At 33.5% G+C, this 21279-nt stretch overlaps 1 protein-coding gene across 1 annotated transcript in view; it reads right to left on the minus strand.

Moving 5' to 3' along the window:
• The window catches only part of UGT8 (UDP glycosyltransferase 8), a 98397-nt gene that overhangs the window by 62872 nt on the left and 14246 nt on the right, over nt 1–21279 (minus strand). The window contains exon 2 of the mRNA XM_031943250.1: nt 6899–7722. Coding sequence (XP_031799110.1) covers nt 6899–7720 — 822 coding nt within the window. The 5' untranslated portion in view covers nt 7721–7722. The remainder of the gene's footprint in view (nt 1–6898; nt 7723–21279) is intronic.

The following is a 21279-nucleotide window of genomic DNA, read 5'->3' on the forward strand; positions in this document are numbered from 1 at the left end:
ACAGGTTGTGGAGGAAGTACTTAACAAAAGCTTACTAACTTGGATGTGGGCTGCATGTTTGTTTCTGGTAATTATATTACCCAATCATAGGTTGAGTGGTTATGATGCTAATGTTCTAATTATTAATTACATTTTCCTAAGATTTTAAAGTTTTAAAATGCTAATTATCCTTTGTAGAAAACACCAGCTGGTGTAACACCACCAGCCATAACCTACCATAATCTAGTCTTTGAGCCTAGTAAATATTTTGCATCCCTTGCTTAGGTGAGGAAATACATTTTTACTACTTACAACAGCACCAGCACCAGAATTAATTAACATGTTAACAAATAAAATGAATTGTTTAATTAATATTTGGTTAATCTTATCCAAAGCCTGGCATCCCTGGCTAAAAGAGAACCTAATGAGTCTTCTTGGAGAATTTTTAGGGGGAGGAAGATAGAAGGAATGAAATCTCTTCTACAAGCTGAACCTAACAACTCTACTATGCAACTTACATTTTTAAAGAAATTGCCTAGAGCACTTCTCAGAGACCTACCCAAGGTCACAAAATCATTCTGTGTGAGAGACAGGATTTGAAGTCAGATCTTCTTGATTCCAAGGCTAGCTCTATCCATAATCACATTGCTGTGAATCACTTAAAACCAAAGTAATAAGTTACTTCATAGTAGGTTTGAGGACATTAAGAGCTTAATATCAGGGCAGGATATCCCAGGAAATTTCCATTCATATAGAAGGATATAGTTATTGCTCCAAAGGCTATGAATTTGTAAAGGATTTTAGATTCTTGGCACAAGATTCTCCAATCTAAGAAATAAAGACTGTACGTGCTCATTTCCAAAGATACCCAAGTACCCTCCTCCGCATCTCTCTCTCTCTCTCTCTCTCTCTCTCTCTCTCTCTCTCTCTCTCTCTCTCTCTCTCACACACACACACACACACACACACACACACACACACACTTCTGAAATCCAACAGTACTTTAATAAAGACAGCAAATTGTAAACTAATAATCTTTAACCACTTTTATATAAACTGATGCTCTCTTTCTCTCTCTCTCTCCCCTTCCCCCTACCTGTAATTTTTGTTATTCCAACTGAGCTGCACAGGTATTTTGTACAAATATAATCAGATTAAAGCATCTCCTTAAAGAAATTTCTGCCAAGATTTGACTACTATGACTACTGCACTGCATGAGCAAATTGTTACAGCCTACCAAAGTGGCTATTAACAAAAATAATTAGAGAAGAGGAAGATAAAGGGTAGTTAGTTATATTAGTTCTGAAGCCACAAATCACCCATCTAATGATTAAAAATGGCATGATGAAATGGATAAAGAGGCAAAAAAAATTTTAGTCTCACAATGGCTGGTTTCTACCACTGTTTCTACAACCTAGAAATAAAACATCATTCCATTTCTTTCTGTAAGGGAGGGATGGAGAGTATGGGTAGATAAGGTGGGTGGCTTTGAGATTCTTCCTACATCTGTAATATCCTAAATTCAGAAAAGCTGAAACAAATGGGAAAATCAAAGAATCAATGAATTAGGAGCAGCTAAAGTCCTTAGAAATCATCTATTCTAACCTACAGGTTTTTAGTCAAAAACACATCCCTTTCAAGTGAGAATAAACCAAAACCAAAACTAAACAAAAACAAATTCTGCCTCCGCTGTCTTACACAACTTTGAGCAATCTTGAGGAACATTTTGACAATGATTTGTCACACCCTTCAACAAAGCCAGGATTCAGTATGACTGTGAAGAAGGCCAACCTCATATTCAGCACCCAATCATATTCTCTTCCACTGCCTTTCTCCCTATTTGGCAGAGTCTGCTTCAGGTACCCAGTGCTTTCATGCTATTATCAACCTCCCTGTTTTCCTCCTGATCCCCATATAAAAAAACCAACAAAAAAACTGAAAAACAAAACAAAAAAACATTTGGCATTAGTATAAAATTTGCCAAGTTCATTCATAACAAAATTTATTAGCAAAAGGTACAATTTTTCATTACCAAAAAACTTGAGGAAGATCAGATAAGAGGAGAAAAGGAAAGGGAATGAGCATTTACCTCTTATATGCCAGACGCAATGTTTTATAAATATGATCTCATTTGATTAAAAGGACTCAGAGAAATTTTTACCACTTCATGATTAATGGCGAAAACCAACTTAAACCTTCAGTACTGATTTCTATTCAGTCAAAAGAAATGCCAGAATCTTCTTTAACCAGAAAGAACTTTGTGAGGTTATAGTAATAACCAGCTCCCACAGACCATAGTGTCTCCATTTAATCATTAATAAAAAGACCAGGAGGTACATATAGATGAGAGCATTCAGCAAACGCTGTTTAATGATTTTTTTTAACAGGAAGGTACATCTGCATTATCAATAAAGTGATATCAAGAGATTCAAGATGGGGGATGAGAAGGAAATAAACATTAGAGAAAGTAATTGTGATAAAAAAAAAAAGTGAGATTCCCAGTTAAGTGGCTCGGATAGAATGTGTTACATTTATGTTTCTATCTTTAAATTCTATTAAATTCTAATAGTAACTAATAATTCTGTACAATAATTTAGAAATGAAATAGACTCGATTGGAAAGGTCTTCATTTCTCAAACCTGCTACACTCACAAATCAGTTATTTTTGGACTTGTAAGCACTAATACCCAAATTGCCACTTGGATTCTTGATTCTCTTAATGGAATAACATATAACAGAGATAAATTTGGTATCAGAAATCAACCAGTCTTTCTTTCTTGCTTTAAAATGAGAAATCAAGGCTCAGAGCAGGAAAGTCATGTGCCAAAAATCACATAAGCAAGTGCGGTAGCCAACATTCAAACCCAGATCTTCTGACTTCAAATCCCATGTCCTTTCCACTGTATCAGGTTCAACCTAGTGTTAATACATGAATCTTTGTCTACAACATCCCTGTGGTTAATATTATCTTCGGTTAAGTTAAAGATCTCAGAAACCTGGCAGAGTACATTCACTGGCATACCTCTAATTGCTAAGAAGCATTGCCTTACATTGAGCAATAGCATTACTATTATTATGATTTAACTGCTGCCCAGTGGTCCAACCTGATAGAAATAGAAAGAAATCTGATCCTTCCAAAAATGTGAGCTCCTCAGGGGAATGACAGTCCTTTTGTTTTCCTTTATTTAGCACAGTGCCTGGCACATAATAGGCATTTAATAAGTGTTTATTGACTTGTTAACTTCTATCTAAAGCTCTATACAATAACTAAATAAATTCTTTAAGTTCAACATATTAACTTGAAGTCATCTTTCTACCCACTCTAAACCTGATCTTCTCTAAGCAAATTACACTAGATTCTTTCAACCAATCTTCTTATGGTAGTTTGTTTATTAATAATTATGATGCCAAGGATATCAAAGGCCACCCCAATACAGTATAACTAATTTTCAACTTCCCAAGTTAACAAAATTGAATACACCAAAGCCTCATTTCAGTTAGCAGATGGTTGGTCATCTGTCTAACCATTCTCCACAAAACCTTCTGAGCCTTGTCATCTGCCCTGCTACTTGTCCTTAGGTACTACCTGGCCTGTCCGCCATAAATGTGAACTCTTAAGTCACATTCTCAACCAATTAGAACGTAACCTACCAGAAGACAGAGGCAGCTTTTTTGTCTTGGCACTGATGCCAGTGCTCCACAAAGTTAATAAAATAAATTAAACTTAAATGTATGATTTCAGAAAATATTCATGAATAGGAGACCCATAAATGGTTATTAAAATAAGCTAGCATAAACCTGACCTCTAGGAAAGGAGTTCTTACTCTATGGAGTTGAGTAGAAATTTGTTCTTAAAAACAGTTTTCCTTTATAATCTTTTGCATTTTATTTTATATATTTAAAAACAGCATTCTGAAAAGGGGTCCAAAGGATTCATCAGACAAAATTGGTTAAGAATTTTTTATCTATCTTAAGAAAAAAAGCCGTGACCTTTGGCTATTGTTGGCAAAAAACTGTTGAATTTCTGGGCAACAGTTAAGTTTTATTATCTCTAACAAATAAGTGATTCTTCAAGTTACAAAAATAGGATACATAACAAAAATCCACATTCTAATCACAGGGACCTATGATTTAATTGACATGGGAAGTTTCCCATTGATGAAAATGAAATTGTTAATTAATTTCACTATATAAAAACATAAAAGATCTTGCATATGGGACAGCAACAGTACTCTATTGCTGTCCCATATGCAAGATCTTTTATGTTTTTATGTAGGTGGAATTCTAATAATTAACTTTAATTATTAACTCTTAAAGGCTGACTTAATTATCTTTATTCTTATAATTATTTTACCTGTTAAGATTCTAGAACCCAAGTGTCACAGAACAATTGTTCTGTCTGCAATAAAATTCTCAAATTCAATTGGAAACTGATACCTGCAGCCCCTTACTATCTTAGAAAATCTTAAACTAACACTACCTATGCTACATATATATATATATATATATAGTTGTTGTTGTTGTTAAATATGTCCTAATTACATTTTAATCTAGTTTAAATTATCCTTGGAAGTTTTTACTGGTTGCCTGTAGCACTCTGGTCATGACTTCGAACTCTCAGCACTATCCTAATAGGGCTTCTCTCCCTAACTACTGGTTCCTCTGCCATTACACACAAATATGTTGAAGTTTAACCCATGCTTTCAAAAGAAAAAAATAATCGTTCTCTGTTGTACTCTTTAGATAAAGAATAATATCATTTTTGTATTTTACTGGGAAACTTCAAAAAACACCAAAAAGTTGTCTCACTTATTTACTCATACCTTCCTCGTATCTTCTTTGCACTGCATTTTTATATCTATCCTCAACACTAAACACAGTGCCTGCCATATAGTATACATTTAATAAATGTTTTATCACAGTTATTCATATTAACTATTCCCACAATTGGACATGCTGTTTCCAAACTGTACATTTTACAAAAATTATAATTTACTTCTCTCTGAACTTAATCTTACAAATTCCTTTCTTCCAAGACACAATTCAACTGTCATCTTCTTCATGACATATCTGACTCCCCCTGTTGACTGTACTCCTGCCCTCAAATCCTACAATAATTTATATCCCCTCCATTTGCCTTATTATATTATTATTATATTTCCTTTAATATACTTTACAGTCAAATTCCACCCCAAATAAAATATATGTTCCATCAAGTCAAAAATTTAATCTTATGTGTCTGAGCCAATTCAAACTTGCTCAAGAGATAACTGTTAAATTCGATAAGAAATTACACTTCAGAAATTATCATTTTTTATAGAAAGAAAAACCAGGGCTTGATTTACTGTTTTGATGAGTGTCTACAGTTAAGAAAGGGAGAAAATGTTAATATAAATCAAACTTCAACAATATATCTTGTGTGCATCTCTTCAGTATTTCAGTTGTTTCCAGTAGGCCAGCTGTTAAATATATACCAACATACCTCTTTTTGTACCTATCATAGATCTCTGAACATTTTTAAGTACAGATGACTATGATTTCATGGGTGGAGGGAATAAAAAGATCTCCAATCTCCAAAGAAAATAAACTGTTTTGCAACATTTGACTTTTGACAGTGTCTCAGAGGTACTAAAGAGCTTAAAATGACTTGCTCTGAAACACAATACCAATTACAGCAGCAGAGCTTGGACGTGAGTCTTCTTGACTGGAAAGTCTGTTCTCTATCTACTGAGCAAATTGTCTCTTACCTAGAACAAGAATGAGTTCTTCACATTTATTTATTTAATCAATTGTCCAGAGCCTCTTTTTGCTTAACTGTGAAATATTTGTTTCTTCCAAGATTTTATACTGTTCTAGGCTTTCGGTTTCTCATATGTTGTTTATGGCCACAAATATTTTATTTAGTTTTTGTTTTTCCAAAAATATCAAAAGCCAGATGATAATACCCTGGAGAGCCAAAGAACAACTTATATCTTCTTTAAATATTTTCTTAAAATAAAATTTTTATTTTTTTTCTCAATTACATATAAACAAAAATGTTAACTTTTTTTTTAAATATTAGTTCCATCTTTTTTCCCTCTTGCCTTCCCTTCTCTTTGAAAAAGCAAGTAATTTGATGCATTCTACTTATGTTTAACCACCTCCACATACTGAAATTCCCCAACAGAGTAGGCATCAAGCTAATTCCAACACCAAGGTAATTCCAATCCCTGACTTCCTACCTACAATCAATTTCCAAGTCTTAGTAACTCATTTTCTGAGTCCAATAGCTCTTGAAGACACCTCCTAATTCAGGCCATGATGACCTTTCTCTTTCACAATTTCATTAAGTCACTGATCTCCCTACCTTCAGTCTCTGCTCCCTCCAATTCAATACAACTTTCAACTTCAACATAATCTTTAGATCATGTTACTCTCAACTTTTAAGTTGGGGACAATGTTACTTGGGAGCAGTAACTGGAGATCAGTTGCAGTTTGAATTTGGGATGGGGGAATTTGAGGGAGCACACAGGCATTGCCTCCCCCAAGTAGTATTCATCCAATCAATAATTACATTTCCCCTTCATTACATCAGTTTTCATTTGGCCAGAACTTCCATTTCTGAGATCCAACCAATCCAGCACACAGCAGAACCTCAGGAATACACAAATGCCTCATTCAGAACAGGAACATGTGCAAGCGGCTATGAATAAAGGCATTAAGGCACTTATGTAGATTCTGTGCTATGATAGCATAGATAGTGTTATGCTATCTATACCTGTTTTTGAGATTGCCACTGGTTACTATCACAATTATCTCTTTCAATTTTCCATTGTAACATTCTAGAAAACATTTTTAAAAATTCTTCCATATCACTAATCCTCAAAAATTGACCTTCATATTATAAAAAAAATAAATCATAAAATTCAGCAAACCTTACTTCTGGTAGTGGGCTGGCTGGTTTGGTTAGGATTCCTCCCACGTAAACAACATTAGGTAGAGTGGGTCTTGGGAACTCCAGTGCCACATCTGTACACAGCATCCAAAGGCTGGTCTCCTGAACCAAATCATACATGGATCTCACTGGAAGTAGGTGATGCTTCTGCATTATCCTTTCATATTTTGGAAGAACCAAATAGCTGATTCCTAGTCTGGAAATGAGGTAAATGCCAGTGTTTTTTAACCTTTCCAGAAAGTTCATATTATCTGTGAGAAGTGAGTTAAATTCTGGAACATAAGACAATGGCATGGGAGCCCCCACTTCAGCAGGATACCAAAGACCTGTGGAAAATACTGCATACTTCACCCCTAAAAGGTGAGCTATAACAAATCCACACATCTCATTAGGATCCACGAGCAGCAAATCAAATTTTTCTTTTTTCAGGCCCTGCATCAAGGCACTGTTGCCAACCATCATCTCACAGTTCTTAGAATAGTGGTCCAGTATGTCGAACAGTTCTATTACTGTAAGTCTCCCAGAGAAAATATTCCGCATTTTGGACTGTAGGAAAGCATCTGAAGTGGTGCTGTTAAAGATTCCTGGATAACGCTGCAGTCCATAATGATTAGATGGCATGATGTCTCTGCCTTCGGACAGGAGAAACACTGTCTGGTGGCCTCTCTCATGCAATGCTGAGGCTAAGGTCTTGAAAATGTACATATGGCTTTCAAACATAATTGGCGGTACAACAACGATTTTGGCAGCCTTTGCTAGTCCAACAGCACTCCACAGGAGTACGAAAAACGGAGTGTAAGACTTCATAGCTGAAATGACAACCAGAAAATGACTTTAAAACAGTTTACAATTCTTCTGACTGTTTAGAACTTTCAAAATAAAATATAATATAATCATTATGTTTGACATTCCCAATGATGCATTTCATATCAATTAACTTTTTTATCTCCTAAGGATAAAATATTCCCTTATAAATATTAACCTAATATTGTATTGCAATGCAGCATTTATAAGGGACACAGATGTCATAAACTAAAACATAGCAGCAGTTTGTATGTATCTACATGTTTCACCCCTTGAAATCCCCCTGGCTATACCTAAACATCCTTCAAAGATATAGTAATTCAAGACAGCGACCTTCAAGGTAAATTAACAAACATCACAATGTTCCTCCTTCTACAAATAAATTTGCCTTAGTTTCCCCATCCCCCATAAAATAGGAATATGAATAGCACCAACTTCCCAGGGTTTTTGTGAGGATCAAATGAGATAATAATTGTAAAGTACCTGGCATAGTGCCTAAAACATAGTAAGCACAGGTTAGCTTTATGTCAAAACATTGCTTAAACATACATTTTTATAGAAGGCTTCTGTGAATGGTAGATAGCTGATCTGATGAAAATGCATTCAGTTCATTAAAAACCACAAAGGTGGGCAAGTAGGACAGTGGTACAAATAAGGGAGAAGAAAAAGAGAACAAAGAAGGAAATTTTTTCATCACCCTCTCTCTTCTTTCATCCTATGCTATCAATCCTCCTGCTTCTGTATCTCCCCCTTTCATTCCAGTGACAAAAAAAAGGTAGGGAGTACAAACAGTTGTAACACTAACCTCAACAATGAAAGAGATGGCAACAACAGTTATATCTATATAACTATTATCAACTATCGATAACGCATATTATTGCCTTGTCTGGCACAGGAAGAATTCTAATTTGACAACAGTGTACAGCATCTACCATCTCTGGACTTTGCAATGGTCTGCACAGACACTGGGTAAATATTCCACCTAAGTACCATAAAGTAGGGGACCTGAGTTCTTATAACAAAAAGAATAATAAATAATAATAGTAACTAACATTTTTTATAGTGCTTTACAAATATTATCTTTTCTCTTCATAATAAGCCAAGGGAGCAGGTGCTATTTTATTGATGAAGAAACTAAGAAAAAAAAAAAAAGAAATTGAGTGACTTGCCCAGGGTCACATATAACTGGTAAATATGGCTGAATTTGAACTCAGATCCTCTTAATTCCAGGTCTGGTGCTTTATCCACTATATATGGTTGGCTACATTTTTCATCCCAAAATAATTTTTCTTAAATAATTATTATTTTTTCAGAAATTTGCAGAAAGTCAAAGTAAATTATAAATTGATTAATTTTTTAAACAAAATAAATCATCCCCTTTAGATTCAAAGGAAACTAAATGACTCAGTAGATAGAACACTGGGTCTGAAGTCAGGAAATCCGGAGTTCAAATCTTATCTAATGGTATGATCCTGGGCAAGTCATTCAACTATGTTTGTCTCAGTTTCCTGATCTGCAAAAATGAACTAGAGAAGGAAATGGCAAACCAGTATCTTTACCAAGAAAACCCCAAATGGAGTCTCTCACACACACACTCACATTCACACACACACACACACACACACACACACACACACAAATTTTACACAACTGAAAACAGCTGAAGAAAAAAAAAACCCTCAAATTAGAGAGAATTAGCTATACAGTTTCCAAAGTCATATTCTGAATTAATTTTTAAATAAATTTCATTGTTCTTCTAAAATAATACACACTTTTATAAGATATCTGAATATCATACTGAAAAAACAGAATTAATGCCAACTTTTAAAAATCAATTTTCTTTCTTATTGAATGAGTTCAATGGTTGTATTTCATCAATATGGGTACTCCCAACCTGCAAAATAAACTTATTTCTCTCCACCATGTCTTAACTCTTTTCCATGTAGTCTTATAAGTCTTAGGTGAAGATGGTAAGGTTTCAGGAGGGACATATCCACTCTCCCATAGGAGAGCTGGTCTTCTTCCTTCCTCCCTCCCTCCCTCCCCCCCTCTCTCCCTCCCCTCCCCTCCCCTCTCCCTCCCTCCCTCCCTCTCTCTCACACACACACATACACACACACACACACACACACACACACACACACCCTACCTACTTACCTTCATTCACCTCTTCAACACTACTTCTATAAAGATAATTTCTTTGAATATAACTTCTGACCTCTATAGTTCTCATTACAAGATACTTTGATGTACTTTTCAACAGCATATCAAGCTTAACATGTCTAAAAGTAAACGTGATACCTTCCCTCCCCCAGGGTCCTTCAAACATTGTCCTCATTTAAAAATTATCTTTTATTTTAGGACACCTTCCAGTTTACCAAGCTTGTACTTCTAAAGTTACTTTTAGTTTCTTCCTCTCTCAAATGTCTATATGCTTGCTGAAGAGTATCTATTTATGTCTACCTCTGAAATGTCTTGCATTCTTCTCCTGATCTCTATCAGAATTCTCACCATCTTAGATTTGTCTACTACTATTCACCAGAATACAATAGACTCCTTTCAGTACCTTCCTGCCTACACTTTCCATACTCTTAATCCAACCCTCTTCTACTGTTGTCAGAATAAACTGTTCCATAGAGCAATTATTTCCCTTTTAATATTAATGAATTTCCACCAGCTTTTTAAAACCCAACTTAAATGTATTTTGCTAACCCCACAACCCTCACCCTATTCATTCTCTTTTTGGAAACTGCTGACCAAATTATGGTATGAAAATATAATGGGATAGTATTGAGCTTTTAAGAAATTAAGGAGTATTTTTTTTTCCGAAACCTAGCAGACTTGCATGGACTGATGCAGAATTAATTGAACAGAACCAGAAATACAATATATACTGTAATGATATTGGTTTTTTTTATTTTAAAGCAAATTTTTAAAGAACCCTCAGTAATGGAATGATAAATCATGATTCCAAAAAATTGAAAATTATGTTTAATTCCTGACAGAGCAGAAATAGGCTAATTATGAAGAATAGGAAAACATTTTTGGACATGGCCAATATTAATTTGTTTTGTTTGGTGATTCTTAAAAACTACAAGATGTCTTCTCTGTGTCTGTCTCTCCTTCCTTCCTTTTTATCTCTTCCTCCCTCTCTTTTGTTCTCCCCTTATCCTCCTTCCTCCATCCCTTAGTGGCTCAGGGAAGAAGGACAAATGCCTAATTATTTTTTTCAATTAAAGATTAAATACTTAGAATTACTATGTCTAAAAATAAGAATAACTAATTATAAATATATATTTACTATTCATTGTTACTATATATTTTACTATAATTTTAATTTACCATAATTTTACTACAATTCGCTAGAATTCACTTAATTTATTATTGACTTAATTTTAAATTAATTTTAGTCAGTCTGCTGGATTATCAGTGCAGAAAGAGTAAGTTCTGAAAGAGTATTCTGAATGAAAAATTCTTGCGTCTATTTCTTTTGTTTGTGCTTTCCCTCAGATCATCTTCTCTGTCCCCCACAAATACAATATTTAAACTTCACAGTAATGTGGTACAGTGGAAAAGAAGGAACACTGATTCTGATGTCAGAGCACCTGGGTCAGTACCTTGACAATGCTACTTAGCACACTTCCTTCGTGACCTACAGTCATGAAATCACTACCTGTGTAATCTTATGTATATAAGTTGTTAAAGTCCTATGAACTATAGTTTCCATGTACATTAAAAGAGGTGATTGGTCTAGGTATTTTTGGTATTTCTTTCCTGCTCACATCCTATGATCTCTGATTGTATAGACTCAAATGTAACACAAGGAGGGACCTTTTTTGACTCATTTTTTTCAAATATAGCTGGTTTCACTTTTCAGGTCAACTTTGGATATATGGACTTGGAAGACATCTTGGCTATAGGATACTATATGATCATGAGTCTAACCTTATAATTAGTTGTGTTTCTTAAGGGATTGATTCCTTCATTAAAGTATTCTAAAGTAATATTTAATTTGAGATTCATGTGGCTGAAACAAACTCTACTCAAACCTCATTAATCAAATTTCAAAACTGTTTCCCAAAAGTATGTTTCAGGAATTAGAGACTTTTAAAAAGGGTTTTTGTTTAGGCTTCTGATTAGTTATTAAAACACACCCAATCTTTATAGCTTTTTCAGTGTCCAGTTAACCAGAATCAATAATAAACTTTATGTATAAAGTCAGTCATTCTGCAGCAAGCCAGTTTGCTCTATCTGGAGTTATAGGAAGGAGAGAACAGTGCACCCCCCCCCCCTATTTCATTTGTGTAGTTAGGAAAGCAAATGTGAGATTTTATAAGTTCTGTTGTAAAGACCACTTTATACATCTTGGAGCAAGGATAACCAAGTAGGACAGAGGTGAGGATTAAATAATATATGTACAGAGCTTTTCAAACCTTAAAGTGATATTTAAAGGTTTGTTGTTATTGTTTTATTAATTAAAGAGCTCTCCAGAAACATCCTGTCTTGATATGTACAATGCAGAAAATATTTTTAAAACATTTACTCTATATACACTGTTATGTGCTAAGATGTTGGGAAAGACAAACATTTAAATATCACATTGTTCTTATCAAGAAACTTAAAATCTTGTAGGGGAATCTTACAAGGGAACTTGTAAAATCTTGCTACAAAAAATTAGCAAATATATAAAATGACATGGTTAAAATCATAGCCAAGAAAATATGATATTTGAGGGGGATGGCTCTTGGAGGAAGTGATGTTTTTTCCCTGTTTTACATTTTTATTTATTTGGAAAATAATTTATTATTCATTTAATTTTAATTAATTTAAATATACATTTGTTGATGCTTAAAATTAATTTTTAAATTAAGACTGCCTTAGACAATGGTGGCTCCTTCATAAAAATTTGTGGAATTGATTCAATAAGTACACAATAAATCTGTAGGTTGGGACATTTAAAGGCTACATAGCTATTAATTAAATCTAGTCCAAAGTAAATGATCGAGCCTTTCTCCAAATGCTGCATGATTAAAAATTTTTCAGTTTCTGGGCTAGAAAAGCAGTCAGATGTCTGGGGACTGAATAAAAGGATTTGGATCAGCACAATAAAAGAAGTTTATGAGATTTAGCAGCTCTTTCTCAGCCTGAGGCCCTATGCTACACAGTTTTCAAAACAAGATGGGTTAAGAAAAATAAATATTTACAACAAAATAAAATCAACATTAAAATGTAAAATGTCAGGGATACGTGAGATGAGTGTTTCCTCTTGTTGCTGCTATATAAGGATGTCAGTTATGGTAATCCAGAACCAAAGTGTGTGCACCGATTTTTATTGCTAATTAAATTTATCCTATCTTTAAATTGAGATTTATAGTAGCAAAGACTTTTTTACATACATCTTCTTACTTGATCCTCAAAACAACTTAGATAAGGATCATTAATACAATTTTCTCAGTTCTTGTCTCCCTTAACATTTCTCTAATTAATATTTTGAACACACTATGTGCCAGGCCTTGTGCTAGATGCTGTATTACAAGTACAAAGAATGAAAAAAAAAACTAACTTGAATACAAAGAAAGAAAAAAAAAAACTTATGTACATTACAAAAGGTTGATGATATAAAAAGCACAAAGTTAGCATAAACTATTTATGCAATATAGTAAGTATAATTTGGGAGGAAGGCATGAGATGTTGGAGGGATTACAAAAAGGTTCATACAGAAGACAGATAGATATTTAAGCTCTTCACCACCATTTGTCCAGGATGGGAAACATAATTATATTGGATATATATATATATGCATACACATATATATGGATATATATGCATACACATGTAGCTGTGTACACATAGCTAGTCATTCACATTTACATATATGCACCACTCACATGTGCACAGTTCCACAAGTCAGTGCAGTTATTGGCAATTAAAACTGTGTGTGTGTGTGTGTGTATGTACGTGTATACACAGACTTGCTTTTTCCTCCCCTCACTACTACAGCTAAGACCAGCTTGGTATAAGAGGCTCTTATGTCACACCATCATATGACAGTCAAGCACTTTATCACAAGAATTATAAAGAATTTGTTTAGCTTCTGATGTCATATTGTAACAAATAAGAAAATGCCCAAAAAAATCATACTAATAAAATCACAAAATAATTTAGCATACTGCTTAAACACTTCAGTATTTAGCTGGCATTTATGATAAATTATCATAGTATTTTATCTGTCAATGATTAGTTCTCCTCCTCAACCCCTAATCAGTATATCTTTATTTTGGGAAGCCAAAAGCATTCTGGAAAAAAGAGAATCTTGTCAAAAAACTCATATTCTCAAAAAATAACCTAATTATCCTATGAATCAAATAGTATTCTGATCAAGTTTTGATTTTCAATATTTCAGGGTTTATAACTATCATTTGTTTTTGATGATTCTAGTCCCCACAAAAATTGTTTGCTTCGTACCTTGATAGTACTCTATTTGCCTTCTATTCCCTAAACTTTAATGTCTAATATGGACATGTCACTTTCTGGGCATGTTTTCTAGGCAAACAACAACAATAATAAAAATATCCCTCATGATCAAGTAGCAACACAAGATATTTTCTTTCAGTCTCCTCCATAAAATTTCTTGGAATTTATCAGTGCAGAAGATTCTGGGAAGATGGTGGAATACGTCAGAAAACTTTTAGAGTTTGAAATTTCCTCCACAAAAAAATAAATATAACATGGCTTCAGAGCAGTAGAAATAAACATAGGGTAAAGCAATTAAACATTATCCTTCTAAGACATTCAGAGAAGACAGAAGGAAAGACCACACCCTTCGGGTTGGAGGCTCAGCCTGAATGAAATGCAAACTCCAGACAGATTGCAGAATCATCAAATACCAAATTTTGGAGGCAGCAGGGTAAAAACTTTCATTTTGCAAACAGTATGGCGGTCTAAGACTGAGAGAAGGCTGAAGGATCATCCACTATCAAAGGATGCAAGCACCGATATGTTGACTAGATTTGCCCTGTAATAGCACATACCTGGTGAGTGCAGTAATGAGGGGTTCTCCCCTGACTCTGAGCAGCAGAATACCTACTTTCAGTTCAGGAGCAGAGAGGACACCTATAGTTTGCAGCCACCTGAATAGAACCACAGGCAACAAGACCCTTTACCAGTGTGGCTGGAAGCCCTAGCCGTAGTTTAGAAATGGAGTAAGGACCCCAAGGGTGGAACCCAAGCAGACCTCAGGAAATAACAGTAAGAAGAACCTGACAATTGCAATATCATTCCCCATTACTTAGGACCAAAATTTGATTACACATTAGTGCTAAAATACTAGCTAAAACATATAGAGAGAACTAAATATAATAATATAATATATATAAAATATATAATATAATAATAAATATCTATATAGAATATATGATAGAGTAACAAAAAAGCCACTCATTTTTTCAATAAGAAAGATCAAATGGTCCCCAATTCAAAGTTTTTGGAAGTACTTAAAAAGGACTTTTAAAATATAATAAGACAAGTCAAGAAAAAAATAGAAGAAAAACAAAAGAACAATCAAGAAAATCAAGAAAACTATGAAAAGGAAGTTAACCAATTTGAAATAATCAAAAATTTAAGAAAATAACTCCTCGAAAACTAGAATTCAGCAATAAGCTAATGATGTTCTGACAAGAAATCATAATACAAAATCAAAATAAAAAAAAATTGAAAGTGAAACATCTTATTAGTCAGATTACCTGAAAAAGAGGATTAAAAAAGGCAATATTGATACAATATTAAAAGAAATTATCAACGAAAATTCCCTGAAATTCTAGAACAAGAAGACAAAACAGAAATTGGAAAAATTCACTGATCACCACCTGAAGACATCCCAGAAGGAAAATTTACAGGAATATCACAGCCAAGTTTCAAAGCTCCCAGGTTAAAGACAATATTTTGGAAACAACAACAACAAAAATTAAATATCATGGAGATACAATAAGGATCATCATTATCTGGGTAGTTTGAAAGAAAAGTTTTGGCTGAGCTGAGTATGATGCTGTACTTCCCAAAACAAACAAACAAAATTGTAGTAAGAGACAAAAAGGAATAATTATCACATAGAATGAGGCATAAAAGGAAACAAATAATACAGAAGATGATAGTAAAGGGAGAGGTAGTGCTGGAACTTGTTCTCATCAAGAATGGGTTAGAGAGAGAAATGTAGATGGACAGATAAGATAGCCAGATAGCTAGATATACATACATACATACACAGAAAAGTATGAAATTTTTTAAATTCAGAAAGAATTAAGAGAGCAAAGGTTTAGGGTGGGAGAGAGGATAAGAGGTTTTAGTGAAGCAGGAAGGTTAAGGAATAGGAGGGCAAGATAGAGGGTAGAAGTAAAATGAGGAATGAAAAACAATAGGATAAATAAGGTAAGAAGGATAGGGAGGAAAATAGGAAAAAGGAAAATACACAATTGTAGCTTAGAATGTGAATGGGACAAATTTACCCATAAAAAGAAAATGGACAGCAAATTAAAAATTTGAATTTTACTATGTGTTGCTGTCAGGAAACATTATAAAAATAAGAGATGCAAACAAAGCTAAAACAAAGGGCAGGAGTAGAATTTATTATTTATTATCAGGATCTCAAACAAAGTAGATCTAATCAAAAATGAAAAATATGCTGTGACTATACTGACAGCATTATTATTCAATATTGTTTTATTTATAATACCTAAACAGTGTATAATATCTGAGCATATACCTGCCAAAACATTAACAGGAACTATATGAATATGAACATAAAAAACCTTTTTATGCAAATACATTGATATAAATAACTGAAATAATATTTATTGTTCATGATGTGAGAAATGCTGAAAAGTTGGGTTTCCACAGTGTTGCAAGCTTTGAGGTAGTGTGGGATAGTGGGTACCACCAATCTAGAAGTTTTAGAGTGAGAGGTTAATGAAGATTAGGATTCACAGAATAATTAAGTGATCAACAGAAGCCTTGAGCAAACAAGAAATAGAGGGGCTAGGAAGACGCAGGTGGAATCAGCCAATCAGAAAGTTTTGTGGGTTTTAAGAAAACCACAAACTTTGTGGCAGCCCTTTTTGTAGTGGCTAGAAACTGGAAACTGAATGGATGTCCATCAGTTGGAGAATGGCTGAATAAATTGTGGTATATGAATATTATGGAATATTACTGTTCTGTAAGAAATGACCAACAGGATCGTTTCAGAAAGGCCTGGAGAGACTTACACGAACTGATGCTGAGTGAAATGAGCAGGACCAGGAGATCATTATATACTTCAACAACAATATTATATGATGACCAGTTCTGATGGACCTGGCCATCCTCAGCAACGAGATCAACCAAATCATTTCCAATGGAGCAGTAATGAACTGAACCAGCTACGCCCAAAGAAAGAACTCTGGGAGATGACTAAAAACCATTACATTGAATTTCCAATCCCTATATTTATGCCCACCTGCATTTTTGATTTCCTTCACAAGCTAATTGTACAATATTTCAAAGTCTGATTCTTTTTGTACAGCAAAATAACGTTTTGGTCATGTATACTTATTGTGTATCTAATTTATATTTTAATGTATTTAACATCTACTAGTCATCCTGCCATCTAGGGGAGGAGGTGGGGGGGTAAGAGGTGAAAAATTGGAACAAGAGGTTTAGCAATTGTTAATGCTGTAAAGTTACCCATGCATATAACCTGTAAATAAAAGGCTATTAAATAAAAAGAAAAAAGAAAAAAAAAACCACAAACTTAAGATAATAGCTTATCCAGCCCCAATTAGTTAAGGTCAATGATATTGACTTGACTTAAATGACTACTGTGCCTGCTTAATAGGCTAACTGAATATTAAACAACACACCCCAGAGGAGGAGTTTTCTGCCATTTTTGAACATGGGATGTATGATTTGGGGAAGAGGGTGTTTTATTCACATTAAGGAGAAACATGTAGTGGGTGAATCAGAAAGACTATAACCTAGATGGAACAAACCAATCCCTTCTTTGAAGGAAGAGACTGCATCATTCGAGCAAGTATAAAGGTTCCCCCACTTCTGTACTCAGAATGAGTTCTTCCCAAAGAGGAATGGGGCCCATTATGGTCAGAAATGTTAAGACAATTAAGATTCTTCTTTAATAAATTTTCCTTGAGATCTGATTTTCAGTGTCAAGAGTGTTATTTCTAACAATGGATATTGTAAACAGGTTCATGGGAAACCTATTGTTTGTGGTTTACCTACAGCCAATTTCTTAAATGATAATTTTACCAAAATAATTATTCATTCAGTGTCATTCCAATCAAATTACTAAAAAATATTTTTACAGTTAGAAAAAATAATAACAGTTCATTTGAAAGAGCAAAAGTTAAGGAACTTCAAAGAAATCAGGGAAAAATGTCAAGAAGATTCGGCAATATCAGCTCTTAAATTATATTAGAATGGAGAACAATCTTAAAGTGTAAAAATGTTATCATTTTGACTATTTCAAATTAAAATCTTGTTGTAAAAATAAAATCCAAATACCAAGAATAGAAGGAATACAGAAAAATGGGAGAAAAAAACTTTCACAATCTCAGATAGAATGTGATTGAGTTTGGAATACTGCTGTGGTGTAGGAAATGAGTTGGTTGATTTAGAAAAACATAGGAAGACTTGGACCTGAAAGGAAATTGCTATCCACATTCAAGGAAATAGATGACAGACAGCAATAAGCATAGTATGGTCTTACATATATATATATATATATATATATATATATATATATATATATATATATATATCTGTAATATGATTATGTATATATGTGTATTTTATATCTATATAGTTTTCTTTAGGGTGGGGAAGAACAGAAAGAAATACAGTAAAAGTACATAGAGAATAAAGGAAAAATTAACAAAGAAGCAAATAAAAGCTAGCAAGCTTTGAAAACAATATGTTGAATTTGTTATATAGGTTTTCTTGAAATGGAAATTTATTATTTGCATTGAATACTTTTCTTATGGTCTACTATATACATGGAAATTTTTTCTTCTCATTTTGTATTTAAGTTTTAAAAGGTTTTAAATATTAAATAAAAATAAGGAAATTATCATATTAATAAGTGAACATCACTAGTGAATCTGTCCCAATTACTTTGCTCCTTAAAGTTATTATTTTATTAAAATATTCTGCTTAGAAGAGAAGTGTTCTAATTTTTTCTCAAGGCATTGGGCTCCCGGTTCCCTCTAGACCTAAGACCTCATGGTTGAGGTGTCCATAATAGATTTCTATCTGTGAACTCAGACGGGAAACACTAACCTTTGGCTTCCACTACAATCCTATATAATTTGTTTTGCGAATTTAAAAATATTATTCTAGAAGAATCCAGGAGGAGTTTCATGAATCTTATCAAAAGAATCTATGGCACAAAAATGGTTTAAAATCCATGCTCTAAGAAACAGGACACAGAATGGATACACCCATCCGTTGGAGAATGGCTGAATAAGTTATGATATATGAATATTATGTAATATTATTGTTCTATAAGAAACGATCAGCAGGATGATTTTAGAGATGCATGGAGAGGCTTACATGAACTGATGCTAACTGAAATGAGCAGAACCAGATCATCATTATACATGGCAACAATAAGAGTATATGATGATCAATTCTGGAGGCTATGGCTCTTTTCAACAATGAGATGATTAAGGCCAGTTCCAAAGATCTTGCTTAGAGAGCCATCTATATACACAGAGACTGTGGTAACTGAGTGTGGATCACAACATAGCGTTTTCACTCTTTCTGTTGTTTGCTTGCATTTTATTTTCCTTTTTGATTTGATTTTTCTTGTGCAGCAAGATAATTGTATAAAGATGGAGGCATATATTGGATTACATCTAGGGGAGAAGTTGGAGGAAGGAGGGATTGAAACAAGGTTTTGCAAGGGTTAATGTTGAAAAATTATCCATGTATATGTTTTGAAAATAAAAAGCTTTAATAAAAAAATCTAAATAAAAGAAAAAGAAACTAACAATTATTTTTTAAAAATCCCTGCTCTAAAATCTTCATTGAATTGGTTGCAGCAATGTGGTTAAATGGAAGTATCATAGATTTGGAGGAAAAATGCCTAAGTTCTGGCTATACTATTGTGACTTTGGGTTACCAGTTAAGCCTCTTTCCCTCTATCAACCTATCAATGTCCAATTAGATGAGGATTAACAGTACTACTCCCTAAGGAAAGCTCTGTTTTCCTTATCTGAGCAATATTTTTATCACACAGACTTGAAGCTCAAATAAAACAATGGGTGCTGAGTGCTTTAAAAGTCCTTCAAATGCTTTATAAATATCAATTATCAATATAATGAATGTATGTATGTATCAGATAGTTATTGCTTGGAGAATTTCTAATCCTACAACTTTACAAGTATTTAATAGATGTTCATTTTTGTTTGAGAAAGAGGATATCTAGAGCCTTGTAGATCATCTGGTTCGGTTGTTACATTTTGAAATAAACTTTAGGCGTTATTTAAAAAAAAAAAAGTACCAGGTAATAGATAATTAAGTAGTCAAGAACAAGTAGTCAAGATTCCTAAATTTTATGTCTTGTCATTATATATCATTTGTTTTTCAAAATAGACCATGAAAATATTTCAGATGTTAAACCAAGAAAACTGCTTAGTAGAATATCTTTGGGTACCTAAACTAAAATAGTAACATTGAGACAAGTTTATGAATTAGCTTATAACATTACAGAGTTATAACTCAACGTTGGATTTAGGCAAATAAAATAAAATGTTTTAATACCCCGAATTTTTCTTTCTACATTTTTTTCAGCTTAAAAAGATATATAAATTAGTCATATGAACATAAAAAGTATATTTGATGATAATTTTTCAAACTAGAATTTAGGAATTCTTCCACAACAAAATTACTTTCATTTGGCACAATGTGTATAATGAATAAGAAAGTAATCAAAAAATACTCTTTTTATTCACTTCATTTAATAAAGATAGCTGGCTGATATTCAGTAAACTATTTAATAGTAAGAGAACATGCACACACATATACACTTATGCATGAGCATGCATACACACACAATGGAACTAGATGACCTCTTAAGTCCCTTCTGTCAATTTATGATTCCACAGTAGGCAAATATACTATAAACTATTTTCACAGAGATAAATAACTATAAGTATGTTGAACTTGTAGCTTCATCTGTACAAGGAGATAAGATTGGGTATCTATCTACAGACTTATGTATCTCAATGCCCAAGTTTGTTAGAAATCTCTTCTGTACTGGCTTGACAATTTGATGATCCCTGTTCTTAGAAGGGACTGGACCTGTACTTTCATGGATAGAGTACTAATTGATGATCTCATGAGCTAAATTGATCATGGTTTTTAGTAATCTAATAATTCTTAAATCATCTCTCTTCATCTATTTTCCGAGTCAGTTGATTTTCCAAAAGAGATGTTTATCCATAAAGATATTTGCTGTTTTGATTTTCCTATTTTTCTGAGGAAAAAGAGCAAATCCAGAAATGGGCCACACTTAA

Source organism: Sarcophilus harrisii, chromosome 6 (genome assembly GCF_902635505.1).
Source record: "Sarcophilus harrisii chromosome 6, mSarHar1.11, whole genome shotgun sequence".
NCBI lineage: Eukaryota > Metazoa > Chordata > Mammalia > Dasyuromorphia > Dasyuridae > Sarcophilus > Sarcophilus harrisii.